This window comes from Drosophila novamexicana, unplaced genomic scaffold (genome assembly GCF_003285875.2).
Source record: "Drosophila novamexicana strain 15010-1031.04,08,12 unplaced genomic scaffold, DnovRS2.1 tig00000974-arrow-arrow-pilon, whole genome shotgun sequence".
Classification (NCBI taxonomy): Eukaryota; Metazoa; Arthropoda; class Insecta; order Diptera; family Drosophilidae; genus Drosophila; species Drosophila novamexicana.
In genome coordinates, this window is record NW_020824834.1 from 1796294 (window position 1) to 1819322 (window position 23029).

The following is a 23029-nucleotide window of genomic DNA, read 5'->3' on the forward strand; positions in this document are numbered from 1 at the left end:
GGTAAGATTTGGACATGAATTTCGACCAAAAAATGGGTGTTCAGGTTTTAATGCCAGATTATTTTAGAGGAAAAACCATGAATAAAAAGCCAAACCTCATGGAAATCGGGTGAGTTTTGACCGAGTTATGGGGATGGGAAATTTTGACCCATGCCCATAATCGAATCTTGGGGTAAGATTTGGACATGAATTTCGTCCAAAAAATGGGTGTTCAGGTTTTAATGCCAGATTATTTTAGAGGGAAAACCATGAATAAAAAGCCAAACCTCATGGAAATCGGGTGAGTTTTGACCGAGTTATGGGGATGGGAAATTTTGACCCATGCCCATAATCGAATCTTGGGCTAAGATTTGGACATGAATTTCGACCAAAAAATGGGTGTTCAGGTTTTAATGCCAGATTATTTTAGAGGGAAAACCATGAATAAAAAGCCAAACCTCATGGAAATCGGATGAGTTTTGACCGAGTTATGGGGATGGGAATTTTTGACCCATGCCCATAATCGAATCTTGGGGTAAGATTTGGACATGAATTTCGACCAAAAAATAGGCGTTCAGGTTTTAATGCCAGATTATTTTAGAGGGAAAACCATGAATAAAAAGCCAAACCTCATGGAAATCGGATGAGTTTTGACCGAGTTATGGGGATGGGAAACTTTGACCCATGCCCATACTCGAATCTTGGGGTAAGATTTGGACATGAATTTCGACCAAAATATGGGTGTTCAGGTTTTAATGCCAGATTATTTTAGAGGGAAAACCATGAATAAAAAGCCAAACCTCATGGAAATCGGATGAGTTTTGACCGAGTTATGGGGATGGGAAACTTTGACCCATGCCCATAATCGAATCTTGGGGTAAGATTTGGACATGAATTTCGACTAAAAAATCGGTGTTCAGATTTGAATGCCAGATTAATCTAGAGGGAAAACCATGAAGAAAAAGCCAAACTTCGTGGAAATCGGATGAGATTTGACCGAGTTATGGGAGTGGTAAATTTTGCCCAATGTCTATATACGAATCTTGTGGTAAGATTTGGACATGAATTTCGACTAAAAAATCGGTGTTCAGATTGGAATGCCAGATTAATCTAGAGGGAAAACCATGAAGAAAAAGCCAAACTTCGTAGAATTCGGATGAGATTTGACCGAGTTATGGGGGTGGTAGTTTTTGACCCATGTCTAGATACGAATTTTGGGGTAAGATTTGGACATGAATTTCGACTAAAAAATCGGTGTTCAAATTTGAATGTCAGATTAATCTAGAGGGAAAACCATTAAGAATAAGACACATATCATAAGAATCGGATGAGATTTGACCGAGTTATGGGCATGGGAAATTTTGACCCATGCCCATAATCGAATCTTGGGGTAAGATTTGGACATGAATTTCGACCAAAAAATGGGTGTTCAGGTTTTAATGCCAGATTATTTTAGAGGGAAAACCATGAATAAAAAGCCAAACCTCATGGAAATCGGGTGAGTTTTGACCGAGTTATGGGGATGGGAAATTTTGACCCATACCCATAATCGAATCTTGGGGTAAGATTTGGACATGAATTTCGTCCAAAAAATGGGTGTTCAGGTTTTAATGCCAGATTATTTTAGAGGGAAAACCATTAATAAAAAGCCAAACCTCATGGAAATCGGGTGAGTTTTGACCGAGTTATGGGGATGGGAAATTTTGACCCATGCCCATAATCGAATCTTGGGGTAAGATTTGGACATGAATTTCGACCAAAAAAAGGTGTTCAGGTTTTAATGCCAGATTATTTTAGAGGGAAAACCATGAATAAAAAGCCAAACCTTATGGAAATCGGGTGAGTTGTGACCGAGTTATGGAGATGGGAAATTTTGACCCATGCCCATAATCGAATCTTGGGGTAAGATTTGGACATGAATTTCGACCAAAAAATGGGTGTTCAGGTTTTAATGCCAGATTATTTTAGAGGGAAAACCATGAATAAAAAGCCAAACCTCATGGAAATCGGATGAGTTTTGACCGAGTTATGGGGATGGGAAATTTTGACCCATGCCCATATACGAATCTTGGGGTAAGATTTGGACATGAATTTCGACCAAAAAATAGGTGTTCAGGTTTTAATGCCAGATTAATCTAGAGGGAAAACCATGAATAAAAAGGCAAACCTCATGGAAATCGGATGAGTTTTGACCGATTTATGGGGATGGGAAAGTTTGACCCATGTCTATATACGAATGCTGGGGTAAGATTTGGACATGAATTTCGACCAAAAAACGGGTGTTCAGGTTTTAATGCCAGATTATTTTAGAGGGAAAACCATGAATAAAAAGCCAAACCTCATGGAAATCGGATGAGTTTTGACCGAGTTATGGGGATGGGAAATTTTGACCCATGCCCATATACGAATCTTGGGGTAAGATTTGGACATGAATTTCGACCAAAAAATAGGTGTTCAGGTTTTAATGCCAGATTAATCTAGAGGGAAAACCATGAATAAAAAGGCAAACCTCATGGAAATCGGATGAGTTTTGACCGATTTATGGGGATGGGAAAGTTTGACCCATGTCTATATACGAATGCTGGGGTAAGATTTGGACATGAATTTCGACCAAAAAACGGGTGTTCAGGTTTTAATGCCAGATTATTTTAGAGGGAAAACCATGAATAAAAAGCCAAACCTCATGGAAATCGGATGAGTTTTGACCGAGTTATGGGGATGGGAAATTTTGACCCATGCCCATATACGAATCTTGGGGTAAGATTTGGACATGAATTTCGACCAAAAAACGGGTGTTCAGGTTTTAATGCCAGATTATTTTAGAGGGAAAACCATGAATAAAAAGCCAAACCTCATGGAAATCGGATGAGTTTTGACCGAGTTATGGGGATGGGAAATTTTGACCCATGCCCATATACGAATCTTGGGGTAAGATTTGGACATGAATTTCGACCAAAAAATGGGTGTTCAGGTTTTAATGCCAGATTATTTTAGAGGGAAAACCATGAATAAAAAGCCAAACCTCATGGAAATCGGGTGAGTTTTGACCGAGTTATGGGGATGGGAAATTTTGACCCATGCCCATAATCGAATCTTGGGGTAAGATTTGGACATGAATTTCGACCAAAAAATGGGTGTTCAGGTTTTAATGCCAGATTATTTTAGAGGGAAAACCATGAATAAAAAGCCAAACAGTATAAAAATAGGATGAGTTTTGACTGAGTTATGGGGATGGGAAATTTTGACCCATGTTTCGATTCTTTTCCTCTCCCACTCGCTTCACACGAAGCTTATTTCGAAACACTTAGCAACTCGTGTATTATTTGAACAAGAACGAATAACAATTTCAAAACATACGGAAGAGAACAAAATTTACAAGGATTTCTCAGCCAGACCCGCGGCAAGTATCGGAGGCAGCTCATCCTCCAAGATTTCGTTGGTTTCAGTCAATTTTATTACCGACATTTCCGCTTCATCATCGAACGGACAGTCGCCCAGTTGGACATCGGTGCTATCGTTGGGCTCATCCATGATGCCCACCAAGTTCTCCTCCTCCTCTTGCTTCTCCTCCTGCAGCTGCCCCTCCTGCTCCGTCTTTTCATTGACCTCGTTCTCCTCCATGCTCTCGGTTCCTTTATTATCCTGCTCCTCCTCGTCGGTGAGCACGCCCACCATGGGATAGTTCTTATCGAGCAGCTTGTCCCAGCGTGCCATATAATCGATCTTGGTTTCGCGCGGCTGCAGCGTGCGCTCCAGATACTCGGAAAAGTTTCGTCCCGCCACGCAGCCCAGTACGCCCTGGGGACTGAAGTCCTCAAGGCCGGTGGACACATCATAGATCTTGCCCTTGAAGGCGATCAGAATGCGTCCGTCGCTGCGACTGCCATCGTAGTCGAGCAGCTGTTTTTCCGTCATTTTGGTGAACGGAAAGGGCGGCAACTCTGGCGCCGCCTTCTGATCCTTGCGCGCATTCTTGTCGCCGCACACGCGATTCTTCAGCTTCTGATAACAATGACAAAATATATATCCCACAACAATCAGACCGAATATCAAGACGGCACCAAATAGCCCATTCTCCTCGGCCATAGCTAGTCAATTTTCGGCTTCAACTTTTTGGGTTTTCGAAAAAATTATGGAAAAAACTTTTATTCCACAGAGCTGATATGTTACTCTCGAAATGATTTCACAGGGTTTGACTCGATTTGAAGTAGTACAAACTTGACAATGGGTAAAGCGCTTTTCAAGGCCGACTTCGAGACGTTGTTATATTATATTTAGTCGCATATTTGTTAGTAACAGAATTTTCTAGAGGGTATTGAAGAATTAGGACATGGTAAATTTCAGAGTCAAACTCTACTCTTATATAGAGTACCAGACTTTATATCGAGCTGGCTTTATAAAGAGTCTAGCTTTCTTCTGTGCATACATACTCACACATACATACCCAAACACACACACACACACACACACCGCCTTACTGCATTGTCTTTGCCTAAGCTCTTTCTCTAGACCCTCATTATAAGAACTTCGGTGCTTATAGTCCGATCGTCATGTAATTTTTAGGCTAAGGCGTTCAAAAAGTCAAATATTTCGGATGTGCGTGCTCTACAAGAGTCTACATATAACATCTGGTAAGCCCAATTCTTATAGGAAACGAGATACGCTTAAGAGAAAAGGTTAATATTTCTTATAAGCTGCGATATAGGCTTAACAGATAAAACGATAAGATTTTGCTATCGGTTTATTTCGATATCGAGCTATTGATTATTTGAAATAGACTTAAACAGCGCGGGCAAATGCAGAAACTAGTCACAAAATATCCAGAGTCTCGAGCTAAGAGTCGCTGAGATCGACGCGTTTAGCCTTTTTTGTTGGTTCCTGATGTAAGATATTTGCAGCTGAACTGAATTTTACGAACTAAATAATTCTTGTTCCTATACAACACTTATTTTGTAATTGCCCAAAAATCGATAATTCGATAATTAATAATAAATGTCAACTGCTGTTGCAATGAAGTTTAGATTCTTGAGGATCTTTCAAGGGGTCCTAGTGTTAGATATTTGCAGCTTGCTTGAAGTTTGCCAACTCTTTTAAGTACTTTCGGAGTAAACAACATTTGCCACAGAAACAATCGCTTAAAAATCGATTATTTGAGTGCGAATTGAATTCTCATGGCGCCTATTAATAGCTACTCTTGTTGATAATTTGAAAGACTATCAAAGGAATGTCATAAAAAAAAGCACATGTGCTAATTGCTCAATTTAAATTCTTTGCTTTGCTTCTTGCTTTTCTTTTCGGGGCTCGCCCGTTGACAGCTGCAAATGTTTGCGTTGATAACAGAGCTCGGCCGCCTGCCCCTTTCGGCGGGCATATCAAGTGATATCAGCGAGCGTCTCTCTCATGCTCTCCGGTATCAATTGGCTGTCGCAGGCCCAGTCACAGCAGGTGATAATGGCAGTGGGAATAACAGGAGTTCAGCAATTGGAGCAGCCAGCAGCTGCTTGACAATGTTCACAGACGCTGACACAAAATGTACACACACACACACACACATGCAGTTATCAGTTGATTAAATATGAATTACACACACACACACAAACAAACAAACACACACACACACACACAGAGAGACAAACACATTCAGAGTGTAAAATGATAAGCGCCAGTTAATAATATAAAAAAATTTCATATACAGGGTGTTGCATTGCGATGAGGCAAGTCTAAGTGGGCGAAGGGGGCAGGTGGGGGCAGGTGGAAAGTGGAACCAAATAAATGCATACCTGTACAAATAAGCACATATTTGCACATGAGTTTAAATAGGCGTGCTTAGCTAAATATACCTTATAGAGTTAGTTGGCATAAAGATTTCGAAAAAAAAAAATTATTTAAATTTTATTTAGAAATATTCTCACAATTTCTATCTGCCATATTTGTCATATCTATATGCATTTTATTCATTTTTAACAATTATGCTTTAAATTTTTAAATTCCCATTAAATGTTTACAGTTAATTAAATAAATAACAAGTAAGAGGTTCTAGACGGAAGCGCCCGAATAGGGTATACCCTGAACCCTCTTCTTCTTCTACCATCAAATGCATATATATATTCTATTTTAGAAGCTATATGTCAAGTTTGGTGACTCTAGCTCTTATTATTTACCAAAATTGCCCAAAAAACAGGATATCGATATCGATTTTTATCGATTGCTTGGAAGCGGAGTAAGTTATCGACTATCGGAAACAAACTCGATCTGCGCAGGCACTAGGAGCACTTACATCTTTCAAGTCTCTAGCTCTTATAGTTTCTGGATTCTTGCACCGTCCGTCCGTCTGTCCATATGTATGAAACATACGGACGGACAGACAGACAGACGGACATGGCTAGATCGACTCGGCTATTGATGCTGATCAAGAATATATATACTTTATGGGTTCGGAGATGCTTCCTTCTGCCTGTTACATACATTTGCATTTTGCACAAATACAATATACCCTTATACCCATTTTGAATGGGTTCAGGGTATAAAAATGTTGTTTTTGGCGATTTCGAATATATTTAATATTTGCTTAGCTGGCTTAAGATGCAGGGATCAAAATGATATTTAAATAAATTGCACGCTCGAGCCAGCTAATCAAATATTTTAAAAATTGGAAAGATCCCCGAAATCAACATTGTTTAAATTTAGTTTGTAAATATTTTGTACATGTTTACTTCCTATATCTATTAAGAAGAAAGAAGAACCCCTCCCTAAAATGCATATTTGACGTAACTGCAGAAATCTATCTAAAGATTCTGTTCAAGATCAATGAGCTGCATATAAAGCCATGTCTGTTCACTTATATTGCGTTTTATACTAGGCAAGGCTTCGACTTTTTGCCGTAGATCGAAGTCGTCTATGTCAAGCCCATATCTGTCTATAACTAGATCGTATAGCTGTCATTGTTAAATTGTCTGAAACTCGCTTTGGCTGTATGTGAATTCTCAAACTCAGCCATAGAAGTAGAAGCACGAGTAAGAATAGAAGGGTATACAAATGATATGAAATTATAATCAAGATTCACAAATTGCATTATGAAGCTTATCAGAAATAAATCCACGAGCTATTTTTGCTTGAGTTTAATAGTTAATATTTTAATATATTATATATTCTATGCTGAGAATCTAATTCTTTGCACTTTCCTATGATTTTCCCAAGAGATCTAGTTGATTTTATTATTTAAATTTGTATTACCTTGAACTTTCGCTCGAGTGAACTCTATTGATACACACATAATATTTATTAAAGACTGTAATATTATTGTTTATTTCCCAGTGTAAATTGTAAATATTGCCGTTAACCTACACGGAATTTACTTACCCAATGAAATCTTTGATAAAACAATAAACCTTAAATAAACCGCGATCATTATTCAGTAAATAGTCGGGCTCTATGACGGAAGCCATAAGGCCAATACCCTGTTGATGTTGTTGTTGCTGTTGTTGTTGTTGTTGTTGTTGTTGTTGTAGTTGTTGTTGCAGCGTCGCCGCGCTGCTGCTGCTGCTGCTAGTCGCCATGTTGGCAGCCATTTTATTGGCTAGCGCAGCCATTTTGCCGCCATGCTGGCGTTTAAATTTAACATGCAGTTAGCAGTTGCTGTTAGCGTTAAATTTGTTGTCGTTTTAATTGTTGTTCTGTTAGCCGTGCTTTTTATTAGTTTTTGCAACTGTTGGCCGAAAGAGAAATTGCTTTTGTTTTGCTGTTTTTTTTTTTTCAAAAGGAAAATAACAACGAAAAAAAATTACATTTACAAAGCAATTGCCAAATTTTCAATCAATGGAAAATTGCACACAAAAATTTGCCAATTTCATTACGAGTGCTGCGAGTGTGAGCATGTGTGTGTGTGTGTGTAGATGTGTGTGTGTGTGTGTGTGTGTGTGCATTGCATGCTTCATAATCAGAGACATTTATTCATATGAGCCAAGCATTTAATGAACATTCCGTTTACCTGCCGCAGGCAATCATAAATTACAAGCCACAAGACAGAAAGAAAGAGGGAGGACGTGGGGACGTCACTGTAATACACTCGCGTCCCAAGCAGTCGCACACGCATACAACACACGCATGCGATTGCTTGTTGAGCTTTTGAAGAATAGACAGCGTCAAGCACTCTGCTGAGAGCTTTTCAAGCGAAAGCTCACTAATACACATGCAACAAGCCACGCTTGTAGGCAACTGCCGTCGCGTGGAATAAGTTAATGCGAACTAATTAACCGACTATTCCAGAGAATTCTCGACGAGTGCTTGAAGCCCAGGCAATTATTTTAAATTGGCTTGTCATTTAATAAGCGGCAAAGGTTTATGTACGTATATATATACGGGAAAAAAGGGAACAGTGTACAGTTTGTCTGTGTGGCTATTCAAGAGCCTTCCGGACAGTTTATCTTTGTGGTTATTTCAAGAGCCTTCCAGTTGCATCTGAAGCAGACTTTGCAAATGCCGTATTCATCTTTTCAAGCTTTAACTTGTTGGGAATTGCAAGTGTTAACGAAAAGAGGAAGGCGATAGTCCTCTTGCTGTGTGCATTTCTGAGACATACAATATTGAACTATTTCTGATCAAAAAAAGAGCAAGAACTTTCTCCTGAGACACCCTACTCTAGCAGAGACAACACACACACACACGCACACACATACAGCATACTATGTAAATTATTTCTTAAAACCCGAGTCGTTAGTCAGTGAGTCAGTTGGTCGACGACAGGCAACGAATGTCGCCCGTTGACAGCTTTGTTGCTTATATGACAGCTAGGCTTTACAGTGCCACGCCCACACACACTCTGCCCCTCTGCAAGTGAGTGTATTGGCGTGTGTGTGTGTGTGTGGGTATGTGTAGTTTGTCAACGAGCGACTTTTACAAGTGTAAAACACAAAAGCAACAAACACGAGCCAAATGAAAAAGATGTTGGCCCAAAGATAAGGCGAGCACAACAACACAGCAAGAAATACAAAAAAAAATGCCAAGCTGCATAAAACATACAACAAAATATGTTTACAACATAATTAATTAACATACTTAATTAAAACAACAACAGCGAGCAGAAGTACACGTGCTTTTGATGCATAATTAAATATGTGCGAAGGAGAAACCAAACTAAATTTACAAGTCGGCTGTGCCCCCGAGCAGGAGATGCTCTTAACTCTGAGCCCCAAAGTTGCAACTACAAAAATTATAATTTCCTTTCACACACACACACACACACACACACAACTTTGCTTCTTCTTCGCTTTGCCATGTGTGCGACGGAAATGTGCTTTCGATTAACTTCGGTGTCTGTTGTCCGATCTGCAGATACCAAACCGCAAGGTTCTACCATTACGATGAGCCTTCTTTAAAGAATATGGACGGGCATAGGGGGAGAATCTCTTTAATATGTTTGAACACTCGAGAGCCTACATATTAAGTCTGTTGTATCTTCGAGTTTTGCCTTAAAACAATCTATTAAAAGGGGCATAAAACTGAGATAAGCTGCTGCTGGAAAAGGAATTCTCTAGCTTCTGTAGTTGCCGAAGAAATACTTGGCCTCTTCAAGCATATCTACACTCTATAAACTTATGCCTTAGTTCTGCACGTAATGCACATTTGCATAAAATCATCATACCCTCTTCCGACCCGTTTTTTAATGGGTAATAATCATAATTTGAGCACTGAAGGCCAGAGTTGGCCCACTTGATGTGTAGGCAGGTGGGATACGTATTATATGCTGTCAAGTATTTTTTAGTTTTGAGGCCCTTAGCTGGGTTGAACGACGACCCTGACTTTGACTTTTGGCCACAAAACACAAAACACGTTACGAGTGTGTGCGGCACTTGAGTATTTTTGATAGGCAGATAGGGTTGCCAAGTGCGTGCAAATAAACGTGGCGCCCAACGTGTGCCAAGATCCTTCCAGGAAATGTATTCATAACAAGTACATCTCCATTGAAGCGAAATATATATAAATGAAATGCCAGGCCAGTTGCCAAGGCTGCCCACGCCTTGACAACGCTTTTTTCATAGAATTTCTACAACATGCCAGCTCTGACAAGGACATTAGGGGCGAGCATTTAGCTCAAGAGCTCCTGCGAGTCCTTAACATATCAGATTTGCTGCAGAAAGTAATCCTTTTTAACAATGGCGCAAATGCAGCAAAGCAAGAGTTGGGGGGGAAAAAGTGGGATTCGTTTACGAGTGCGTCCGCTTGAATTTAAGCGAAGCTGTCTATTTAAAGCTGATAGCTGCAGGTATTTAAGTTAGTTCATGGATAAAATGCAGCTTTTAAATATGAATCAGCGGAGCTTTAGAAGCTTTTAAAATCTTATGCTTGGAAGATTTCTTAGGCATATTTGATTTGTAGACTATCTGATGGAAAAAAATCGTATATAAACAAAATAATATCAAAGCTTGGAAGAATTCTTCGAATCTGACAGGGTGGACATCTTTGCATTAATAAGTTTCCTTACTTCCCATTCAATTTAAGTGCTGGGCTATTAATATGCTTTGAGCTTTGGCAAGATGTGGCTTAATTGCCCAAAAAAGTGAAAGCTCTTTATTGAAAGCTTAAAACTGTAAAAGCTTATTATTTACTTGCTGTTTACGCTTATAATTCCCACAGAGTTTAAGTACTGTTAGATAAGATAACTGTTAAGGTCTGCTAGGAGCTATTTTAGCTGCCCAAAATAGTGAAAGCTCTTTATTGAAAGCTTTAAAATCGAAAAGCACATAATTCAGATGCTGCTCACGCTTATAATTCTCATAGAGTTTAAGTGCTTCATTGCTGAAATGCTAAGAACTATCTTTAGTCCCCAATTAATCAAAACCCTTTAGGAAAGCTTTAAAAACTGGAAGCTCCGTATTTACTAGCTCCTCATAATAGTGTTTAAGTACTGAGTTATGGAAATGCTTTGTGCTTGGGCAAAGACAGCTTCCTTTTATCTCTCAACTGCCAGTTATTTATTGAAAAGAAGAAAAGTAGTTTCGAGTTTTACCCTATTCTCTGGCTTGGCATAATTTTCGCATAAAGCCAAAAACAGGAGAAAATGTCAAAGAGAAACTGTTACGACGACAAAGCATATCAAAGAGCATATCTAATATATATATTATATATACATGTATATGTAGATGCGGCAAATAAACACATTGAAGCGTGAAATTTATGCACATCGTCAAGGAGCCAAAGAATGGTAGAAAAGGAGGCGTTCGGCTCCATTCACATTGAATGCGAATCAAATTGTGAATAACGAAATTATGCAAACTATTCGCAGGGTGTGCGAGTGTGTGCGTGCGAGTGTGTGTGTGCGAGTGTGTGCGAGTGTGTGCGTGCGAGTGTGTGTGTGGAGTACGCGTCATTGCGCCGCGCCATAAAAACGCAGCAAGGACGCCAAAGGACTCGTCAACTTTCTAAAAGCGCATTGCTGCCACAACAACTGCAACAAAAGAAAAGCAAGAATATCATCAAGGAAAGCGTGGAGGAAAATTGGAAGGAGCGTCAGCAGGCGCAACCTTGACCTGAAAACGTTGCATGTGGCATGCGGCATGTGGCAGAGTGGCAGAGTGGCAGAGTGGGCGGCCGTGGGGCTGCGCCGCGCACACAGATGCGAATTGGGGGCACAAAGGAAATGCGAGACAACCAAGCGGCGAGCATGTTGTTATTTGAGTTAAGTTCTTTGTTGCAACAGCAGCAGCAGCCGAGGCAGCTGAGGCAGGGGCAGCAGCTGTGGCAGCAGCATCTACAGTTACAGTTGCATGTGCCACGCACACTCGGTTATTTTTATTGCTACAGATGCATTTGCTGTGGCATATTCGATGGGCTGCTGCGCATCACGTACATTAAGTTTATGGCACATAATATTGCCACAAAATGTGGCACGCTCTTTGGCTATATCAAATTTCACTTTTCGTCACGCTTCAACTAAACTTAACTAAATAACTTTAGAACTTATGTAAAGTTCCCTAACATGTGGCACGTTGCACGTTGCGTATGTGCAATAAATAACTGTGTAAAGAACACATTTTTATGACGCACAACATGCCCCAAAATGCAAAAGGTCAACGCGAAATATTGCCTTCGCAAACATGCGGGAAAACGCAAATTTGCCAAATTAGTTTATAGATCCGAAAGACATAAAACTTGAGGTCTGCCCAATTCGAAAATGATGTGGCAGGTTGTGCGAGAGAATTGTAATAGAGCATAGAGGAAAAGAAGAATTCATCTAGTTTATCTGGACGTTGAACGTTGAAGTGAGAAGTTGCTGGTTCAAATTGAAAAGAAGGCTTCTAGTTTATCTACATGACTGATGGACTGCCTGATGATCAGCAAAAGCTGGAACGGCCTAGGCCATGGTGCCTGAGCGTTGAACCAGCAAATAAGAGGTAACCGGTTCAAATCCAAAAGAAAGCTTCTAATTTATCTACATGTCTGATGACTAGCGCAGCAACAGCTGGGAAACCTATGCCAAGGTGTCTGAGCGTTGAACCTGTAAATAAGAGGTTACCGGTTCAAATCAAAAAGAAGGCATCTAGTTTATCTACATGATAGATGGACTGCCTGATGATCCATGGTGTCTGAGCGTTGAACCAGCAAATAAGAGGTTACCGGTTCAAATCAAAAAGAAGGCATCTAGTTTATCTACATGACTGATGGACTGCCTGATGATCAACGCAGCAACTGCTGGAAAACCTATGACAAGGTTGCTAAGCGTTGAGCCAGCAAGAAGAAGGCATCTAGTTTATTAACATAACTGACGCACTGTCGGGCAATCAGCGCAGCAAGAGCTGGCAAGCCTAGGCCAAAGTGTTTTTAAGTTGAACCAGCAAATGAGAAGTTGCTGTTTCAAATCCAGCTGAAATTTTCAAGTTTTATAGCTGTAAATGCCAAAAATCGTTTAGAGAGTCTAGAGTCGAAGAACTAATAAAATGTAATGCACGTTGTTAACAGAGTATTAAAGCATATTTTTCCCAGAATCATTGCTAAATTGCACAATGTATTCTCTTAAGTTGCTTGCCAATTCCTGGAAATCTTTATCGACTGCTAATCGATAAGATCTTGACTCAATAAATATCAATTGATGTCTTTCTCTCGCCCGCTCCCTTTCTCTCCCTCTATCTGCGTCCATTTTCATCGCTTAATCCGCCCAAAGAAACCGCTTTGAATCGCTTAATTTCATATAAAAAACCCCCCTGACTGACGTCAAGCCTATGTGTATATATTATAAAAGTCGTGTCTTCTTAATGGGCCGCTGGGCCATTACTTAAATGAACGTGTGGGGCAATCTTGTGGCAGATGTCGGATCCACCTCGAGCGACGTGGCCGGCCGCAGTCTATCATCAAAGTGGGTAGCTCCGCAACAACAACAACAACTGCAAAATGTCTATAATAAATGCCAAAATTATCAGCGTAGCAAAATCTCAAATTCATTTTCCAAAATGCCAAAACAGGCAAAGCGACCGACCACAACAATAAAATTGCATTCAAGCGAACAGAAATGAGTTAAGGCAAAGTGCACGACTAAGAAAAACCCTGTACGCGGGAATGAGAAAACGCATTAGAGATATTTTGAAGAAAAAATAGGATATATAAATGATAGCTCTATGATATAGTGAGACGATCTGTCCGACTTTGACATGCATACGGCCTGCATCTGGCAGATGAATCTAAGCCGAGTTACAACAGGTTCAATTCACAGAGAAGGCAGTTCTTTAAGTCAGTTAGAAAGTTGGATAGTATATAGTATAGATATAATATATAGAACTGACTATTTGTTATATATATAATACATATTATCCATGTAGAACTATCTACAGATTAAATCTACAGTACATATTTTCCATCTAAAACTATATACTATATAATCCATATAATATATATACTTAGATAGTTCATTAAGTCAGCTGGATAGAATAGTATAGTATAGATAAAACATATAGAACTATCTATCTGTAATATATGGAACTATCTATACAATATGTCTGTAGTACATAATATCCCTGTAGAACTATCTATACATTATATCTATACAATATACTCTATCCATCTTTTGAACTTTTGACTTTCAGATCTATGGGTCTATAGTTTATACTATCCATCTAGATTAGGTACACCTATACTATATATTATCTAGAACGATCTTTATATGGAACTATCTATATACTTTACCTACAGTATATATGTACTATATAGTATTGGGGGAGTTATCAAACAAGTCGATATGCTAATTAGAAGCTACATGCTAGATTTCTGCAATTAGCTTCAAGAGATCCTGAGTTCTTCTAGACGGAAAGCTTGAATTAACTTGGGTATATTTGCTTCATATATGGTTTATAAGTAAGGATAGCATTCAACAACATATAAATGTTTACAGGGTATTAAGAATTATCTTAATTATTGCTTTTGCCTAAATGACGATGATGCTGATGATGATGATGAGATGATGATGATCGTGAAAAACTGATGTTTGATTCGACATTTGAGTTTGTCTTTATTATTATTATTATTATTATTGCTGTGCTCAGCGTTTGTTGTTGTTGTTGTTGTTGCTTTTAGTTTTTGGGGTGTGTTGACTCAGGTTGAGGTCACGCCGCGGCGAATGGGCAGGAAATGTGGTCAGAGTTATAAAAATATTGCGTATACGCAACGCTGTGCGCGAAGCTATTGTCAAACCGAAAAAGGGGTTGCTCGCAAGTTGTACCATATTTTCTTGTTGTTTGTCGTTGTTTGTTGTTGTTGTTGTTGTTGTTGTTGTTGTTATTGTTGTTGTTGTTGGCAACAATTCACAATGGGGAAATGAATGAAAGCAACTTTCAAGTGGGCATTGCGTAATCGAATGCGAAGCCATCAAAGATGACGACGACTTGAAGACAATGTCATTCACATATATCCTGTAATATCCCCAAAAAAGTGGGCATATTGAATGCCAAGAAACTAGGAAGATGTTTAAATAAATAGTAAACATGGTTAGCTGCTTGCAAGCCATATAAATAAAGCCAAAGCTATCTGAACAGGCTCTCGCAACTCTGAGTTCATAAGATCTGGAACTATAAAAGTTTGTATGCTGTACACAAAGTTTACAGGGTATTCTGTAGGCTATAAGAGCACATGTTTCCTATGCAAAAACAAAAAACAGAAATGCATGAATGAAGCACAAGAAGAACGTGAGCTAATCAATACAATTGAGAAAATCAATGGACTGAAGGTGCCTGAAGGTAATATTAGATAGACCAAAACCTTCCAGGTTCAAGCTGAATTATTGGAAAAGTAATTTGAGGAGCAAGCGAGGGGGGAAGGGGGGGCGGGTTTATCGCACTATTTATCAGGCAGAGCAAAAGGAGCTATGCAAAAGTCCATTGATTGACCTTAAGGACACTCACAACATGACATTGAGTATTGTTGTTGTTGTTGTTGTTGTTGTTTTTTTTTCTATTTCTATTTTTGTGGGCAGCCTCAAGTTGTGCTGGGTTTGGCGAAAAACTTGATTTCGGGGCGTGTTTTTTGTTGAATAAACATCGCATGCTATGCACATATATATTTGAGGGTGGTTTCCTTTGGGGGCAGGGAATGGGTTTATATGCTGATTTTTATGGGCTCGGCGAACATGTTAATGATAGACATTACAACTGTCGAATCTGTGCAAAGGAACTTCTGGCAAAATAATCGATTTGAGAGTGCGAAAAGTTAAATGAATAGATACAGATATGATATGTAAAGATTGAAGTGCCAAATACTTGAAGGCACATGGTTCACATGAACCGAACTAGTTCATGTGGAACATAAAAGTGCTATAAGAACTTGCGTGAAATGAACTAATAATAGAAGGTTGTGATAAGACAAGTTCCTTGGATTATATCCAGGGCTGAGCCGTAAACTGATAATCTCAGCAGTTCCAAAGAACTAATTTAACTAGTTCAGTTCAACAGAAGAATAATGTTAACTATGTCTTTCCAAAGAAATCAAAGCGATATATCATATATATATATTATACTATATCTATAGCTGATATACTAAATAATTTGCAGTACTTTTTTCAAGCATTCCATTAATCTATTACTTATTCCAAAAAACTAGTTCCACTCAAATCAACTCTGTTTTTGTAAATACTAAAAAACAGTGTTAAATAAAGGTTTTATACTATTTTTAGCTAGGCATATTATAAGCTGCCGTACAATGTGATTCCGCATGATATCATTTCGCCTGCGGAATTCCATTTGCATTAATTGTATTATGCCGCATATAAATAGGCCTACGGATACTTGGAATAATGCCCTGACTGAGAGCTGAGCTCGAGGCAGATACCACTTAAAAAATACCACAATAACGAGCAGCTTGATAATGAGTTGCGATTAAATGTCTAGTTGGGGGAGACCTTCATTAGAACCTTTTGCTTTTAACTTTGACCTTAGAAACGGTTACATAATACGCAAATTGACATTCTGAACAAGGCGGGGCGCGGGGCGCATGCGTAGCCTTGAGTGGGCGCACGATTTGCCTGAGCCCCCAAACTGAAGGCAAAGATTCAGGATTAGAGCTAGAGAATGTCATGTAGAGGTATTTTAATGTGGATAATTATGATGAAATAATTTGTTTAAATTTAAAACAATTTTCAAAAAAAAAAACACAAAAATGACGCACAACAAATAATTTAGTTACCTTTTAATAAATATATTTCCGTTATTAAAGGCAATTTCTAGATGATTTTTGTTTTCCATGAATGAAATTTTGTTTGTCCACACGACGAACGGGCAAGAAACGTATACGAAATAGGCGCGAAACGGCTAGAAACTAACTGTAAGGGCAGTTGTGGGTGCGGGGCGGGGGGTCGGAGAGCAAGTGGCTAGCGCCACGCACTTTAAATTACAGCAACAACACACACACACACAGAGCGAACGAAGGAGAGGGCGCGCGAGAGAGAGAGAGAGCGCGAGCGAGCGCGTGAGAGTTGGCAACGGACGCTTTTGTCGCCTGGTCGAGTTATAGAACTGAGGCGCGTTCGCTTATGAATTTTGATTGCGTTGCGTGCCTTTTTTTTATAAACAACACAAATTAGATATATATATATATATATATGTGCACAGCTCTAATTAATTTTATTTTATTTTATTTTTTTTTGTAATCATTTATATAACACAAATTACTTTTGGTTTAGCACTTTGCTGCTTGTTTGTTTTGTTGGAAAGCAACTGCGTTGCACACTTGCGACGTCCGACGAAGACTGACGATGGCAGCGACGGCAACTTCCGCATTTGCCACAAACACCATGAAACGCGCACACGTACACACGCTGCTGCAGGGGCGCGAGATAAGACGTTGTGCCGTTTAATACGTTTAGCTAGCGAAATTTGGATTTTTATATAAAATATAGATATATTTCGACTTTTATTATTATTATTATTTTGATTTGATGTTCCACTTTATTAAATGCAATTGTTGTTTGTTGGTTAGAAAGAAGCCAAAGTGTAGATTGACAGCCGCAGCAGCACTCTGAGGGTAGCTTTTTTGTGTGTTACCCGTTTGGCGCGTTCATCGTCATGCAGATGAGCGCAGGCAAACACAGACAGACACACCAATACATACGCACACAAATGCTCTCTCGAGCGCGCGCGCTCTCTCAGCAGCGCTGCAAGTTCATTTCTGTGCTTAACTTTGCCACGTGAGCGCGAGAGCGAGAGAGTTTATGTTGCAATTGCCTTTAAGTGGGCGCGCATTGATTAAGCTAAAGCGCCCAGGAACTATGCGTGTGTGTATGTGTGTGGGTGGCAGCCCGTTACCAAACAGAGCTGACCCTCCCCCCGCCCGCCAGCCTACTAATTAGCCATTGCCACTGTACACGCTCTCTATCATGCGTATACATACATAAATATAGAGAGAGAGTGAGAGCACATTAAGAGGTTTATGTATATCCACCTGATATGCTCTGCCGCTGCGCTGGTGCTGCAAAAGGCGCCTGCGCATACGCTTAGCATAAACACAAATACAAACAAATGTGCCTGGGTCACTGCTGCTAACTGCGAAGTGAGGTGAGGTGAAGTGTGATGTGGTGTGGTGTGGTGTGGTGAGCTCGCAGCAATCACAACAATAGATGGACAATTGCGAGAGAGAGAGAGAGAGAGGCGGCTGCTGCTGGCTTGCAGAAATGAACGCTGCACACGCTGTAAATCGAGCGTGAGAGAGGGCAGCAGATTTGTACTCTCCGATTGTCGTTGTCCTAATTTTGCTGGGGTCGTCGCCGACGGGCTCGCCGACTGCCTAACTAATTACGCCAATTTATAAATAATCAACGAGGCGCACAATTTTAAGGTCCTTGTGCAAGGACCTCACCGCACGCAGCACCAAAAATACAAACAACAATTCTAAATAGTTAATTACCGGCTATGACAAATCAATGTCGCAGGCGATAAGAAAGATTGTATAAGACAAAGGAAACGAGCAAAACGGGACATGCTAAGGACACTTGTCTGCGCTGCTGCTTCATCTTCTTCTTCTTCTTCTTGCAACTCATCAGAACCATGTTAATTGCATATGCTCTTCGCATCTTTAAGTCCACTTCTCTCTCTCTCTCTCTCCCTCCCTCCCACACCCGCTCGCATTCGCCCTGTGCTAACGGAACTGGAACATGACCTACATTGAGCGCAAAGCATAAACAAGGGAAAGTGTACACAAAGTTCGGACAGCCGGACAATGGAGTGCACAGTTGTGCCGTTACATTTAATAAGTTTGGGAAATATCTCTAGATGTTATAAAAAACCGAAAAACTTGTTATCCAATCTCTCTAATTTTAGTTAGAGGTATTTGAAAGAACTACTAAAAACTTAGCCAAAAAAAGTTTTTTTTTCCATATTATGACTTACGTAACATTATTGGGAATTGGACCCAATACTGGTCTATTTTAAATGATATCTTTAAGACGTTTATCAACACTGAAAGCTAATCTTTAGTATGCATCCGTTTAGCTCTTGAAAATAGTTGGTTTTTACTTTCTAGACTAAATAATATATACAAATTTTCCTTATTATCTCCAGATTCTTCCCTCTATAAGTTTTTGTATATTACTTACGTACACCTAGAAATGAATCACAACATACCTGCAAAGGAAAGAGAATAGAAATTTCATTAATATGCTACTCAAAGTACTTTTAATCTAGACAATTAATTTATTGTTGTAGATTTAGATATTGCTAGACTATAAATTGTTTATTGCTTTTTCATATTTTTATATTGTGGCTCATTCATATATTTAGCACAATTAACCAATTCTCAAGTAGCCCAACTGATTGAAGAGCCCCAACTCATGCAGACATATTGGTAGAGCTCTAGCTCTGATAAGATTAGGTGCTTTGTGCCTTTGTTAATGGAAACTACTTAGGAAATGGAAACAGACACAAACTCAAATTAAAAACTGGTTGCCTGTAATTTTCCATATGGCCACATCGCAGTGCATTACGCTCGGACCAGTTCTGTAAAAGGTCGCCACAGAAGTTGATCACGATATGCGGTTGGGTTAGTTCTCAATGGAAAAGTTTTTTTTTTACTTCAGAAGTATCGATATTTTTGTAGAGGCTGCTTTCAGTGTTGGAAAACATGTATTTACAGTAAACTCTTGACTCGAGAACATATTCAAAATTGTAAATTGTCATTTAGACTTTTAAAATTTGATGTTTTTTTAAAATTCGGATTCCTATTTTCTATTTTTGCCATACAAATTTAGCCTTAGGCATAATCTATGCATAAATAGACTTACGACTTAAAGAGACCTTAAGCATTAAAAAGACAGAGATTTGCAAAGAATACTCATTCTAAGGCAAGGCAATCAATATACCCTTAAATAATGCCCATACAAAGTTGTCTCAACCTTGAAATATATGCCATATAAAGCTGAATTTCGTTAGTTTTTGTTTTTGAAGCAAAGCTAAAAAGAAAACTCAACTTTTTTTTTTTGTTTTACTATATTTTGGAGCACTGCTTTTCGGCGCCTCTCTCAGCGATTCTCAGGCTGCCAGCTGTAAAGCTCCGTCAGTTCTGTGCAAGAAGGTAAGCCAAAGCTCAAAGCTCGTTAAGTTCTGCCACTGATAAGCGCTTCGCTTAGCAAGCTTTGATTAATTCCATCAGATTTTCCTGTCAACACGAAATGCAACGCAAAGTGGAAACGCAAGAATTGCCCCGGGGTCAATGAAATAAAACGCAATTGCCCAGCGACCAACCAACCACCCCCCCTTCCCTCCAACGCAAGCGATTGCAAAGGTAAGCAGAACTAAGCGCTGCCGGCGAGAGAGAGCGCGGCAGCAGCAGCGATCGGAGCGCAGAGTCATCAACACAACTCATAGTAAAAAAGAGGTGAGTGGTGAGTGGTGAGAGAGAGCGCACGACAGAGAGGCTGATTGACAGTTACCAACACACGCACACACACACACATGCACACATGCACATAGGCATAACAAGGCAAACAAACCGGCGGACGCAACAGAGCGACGCGAAGCAAACCAAAGCAAAGGCAGTGAAGCAGCAGCAGCAGCAGCAGCAGCAGCAGCAGCAGCAACGGCAGCGGCAGCGGCAGCGGCAGAGACACTCAAGCGGTTAGCCAGCCGCTCAGTGTGACAGTGAACGTCGTACGTCGTTGTGTTATGGCAGCAGACGCAGTAAGCTGCTCGAGAAGAAAAAACCAGCAGCAACAACAACAACAGCAGCAGCAGCAAAACAACAGTAATAGTTGTGCAGTGAAGAAAAAAGGCAAACGGCGCATAAACTGTGCGACAAAGTGCAAGAAATAAAAACAACAACAACAACAACAACTACAATTCGAAGAGCAACAGTTGTCCACCACCTGAGATCTCATATTCAACACATCAAAAGCGCAAGAGGAAGCAGATACCGCAAATATGTTTGAGGTGGCCTGCCTAATGTTCATTTGCCCTTGGCTCATCATCGTCTTGCTCATGTTCATCGCCATGACCGTTCTGTAGCGATGCAGAGCGAGAGGGAGAGAGAGAGGGAGCGAGTGGGAGGAGCGCTATGAGCAAAAAAGAAAAAAAAAATAGGGCACACTTGCCAAATAGAAAAACAAAAACAGCAACTGTTTCTCAACACTTTTGGCAGTGTGCCCGTTCGTTTACTCGTTTATTGATGCTTGATTCCTATGCAAAATGTGCTTTGAATTTAACCTAAAGACAAATCAGAAATGAAAAATATATAAAAACAGTTTGTTTTAGTTTTGTAAGTTTGTTGACATACTAAAAAAAAAAACAAATATAATTAAAATGTGATTTTAATTTTAATTATGTAAACATTTGTACCTATCTACATATATATATATATATACACAAATATTTCATGTGTTGTCCTATTAATTAAGTTATATTTAACGCATGAATGCAAATAAATATACACAACTGAACAATAATCAATATTCAATTGTCAATTTGCATAATCGCAACAGGTGAGTGCCTGGGCTAGGCTCAGGTGTTCATGCGGCGTAGTTTAGAGCTGGAGGCAGTGTTGCAAAACACAATTGAGTAATGGTTGAGAATCGAGAAGAAAGGTGCACAAATGTGCAACTTTTTGCATTCTAGATAATAAGAATTTGTGAGTTTTACCAAAATCAAAATTTGATCAAGAAAAACTAATGTCATTCACATTCAGAACATGTTCCTGGCTACAAAGTTCACTTTTGAGTGACACTTGTTTGTTCAATCTATCATAAGAAACAGTTCTTAAATAAAGGGTAGTCTTATCTATAACAGCACTATCTATAAATATGATAAGCACACCGCGGCGCGCGTCTGTAGATAAAAGCATGCGAAAGAGACAAAAATGTTTGTGAACATTTTCAAGGAGGTTTCACTGTAGCCAACATGTTGTGGGTGTTTGTCTTTGCGTAATATATTTCCAAGAATTAGAATAAGTGCGCACAAAAATTTTTCATAAAAGAAAAACAAACGTTTCCCAGCACTGACTGATTCACACAAGGCCCACGCTAATGAGAGCCAACCCAACCCTCGCATATAATATTTACTTAGGATATTATGGCGCACAATCTGAGCGGCATGAAGGGGAACTGGGCTGGGTTGGTTGACTGTGAGGCCTACGCAATTTTTGAGTATTAAATTGATTTAAGGCGTACATAAATGTTAAATTTAAATTCCGAATATTTCCGAATTTATAACAAATACGAATATATATATTCGAAAAGCTGAATTGGGATGGAAAGCTATATGATATTGTGGCTATTAGAGTGGGGATTTCTAGTTCAATTTGCTGAACAAGTTCACTCGTTCATTTTCTGGCCGTGAACTAAAACGGTCGTTCAAGAACTATTCGCTTAGTTCACTTATGCAGTCAAATCAAAATTGAAACTAAATTCCGCTATCTTTTATGTTTATTAAGAACTGAACATCTCAAAAGAACGTATCGTTCATGACCGGCTGAACGAGTACAGAATACATTGTTCATGATCGACTGAATAGCTGAACGAGTGAACTAAATGAACGATTTAGTTCATTAATCACTGAATAAGTTCAGTAGTTCATTTTGATGAACCGTTCAATCGAAGTTGGTCTGAAGTGAACGACACAACAACGACGAACATAACCTCAAATAGAGTACATTGAAAATGTTGCTGGGCGTTGCCACCTGTTGATAATCACACTGCAATTTGACATTTTACGCACCTATTGTGAACGAGTCGCAATTGCGCGTACTTTAATTTATCAACTCCAGCCGAGGAAAGTGAAAGTTGTAGACAAAATATGATTGCAGATTTACATATATATATATATAGATAAATATATGCTTGGCATATCTTGTGGCTGAGCTCTGTTGCGACGTGTCAATGACAAAGTTAAACGAAATTGAAATTAATTATGTAAAACTACACGAAAATGCAAAAAGAAAAAAAAATACAAAACAGGTTTGTTTTAATTTCAAGCCTCAAGCGTTGCCAGACCATAAAAAGTCAGCAAATTAATGAAACACATTAAAATAAAAACAAAAATAAATTTGACTCAGTTTTATTTTTGTCGCCGCGCCGTTCATCAGACGAAATGCATTA

General features: G+C 39.3%; 2 protein-coding genes and 1 long non-coding RNA gene across 5 annotated transcripts in view; 1 reads left to right on the forward strand and 2 right to left on the reverse strand.

Moving 5' to 3' along the window:
- Window positions 1-23029, reverse strand: part of LOC115765565 (protein bunched, class 2/F/G isoform) — a 154812-nt gene that overhangs the window by 69821 nt on the left and 61962 nt on the right. The gene's annotated exons all lie outside the window — the stretch shown is intronic.
- Window positions 3273-4166, reverse strand: LOC115765564 (membrane steroid-binding protein 2). Its single transcript, XM_030709207.1, has one exon. It carries the CDS (start codon window positions 4063-4065, stop codon window positions 3352-3354), a length of 714 nt encoding a protein of 237 aa, XP_030565067.1. The 5' UTR covers window positions 4066-4166; the 3' UTR covers window positions 3273-3351.
- LOC115765566 lies at window positions 19623-20862 on the forward strand. Of its 3 annotated transcripts, none has more exons than XR_004018129.1 (3): window positions 19623-20016; window positions 20072-20326; window positions 20415-20862. It is a non-coding gene; the product is annotated as an uncharacterized LOC115765566 (long non-coding RNA). The 3 variants fall into 3 exon arrangements; XR_004018130.1 differs by having other exon boundaries at window positions 19625-20016; window positions 20076-20319; XR_004018128.1 differs by having other exon boundaries at window positions 19627-20016; window positions 20072-20319.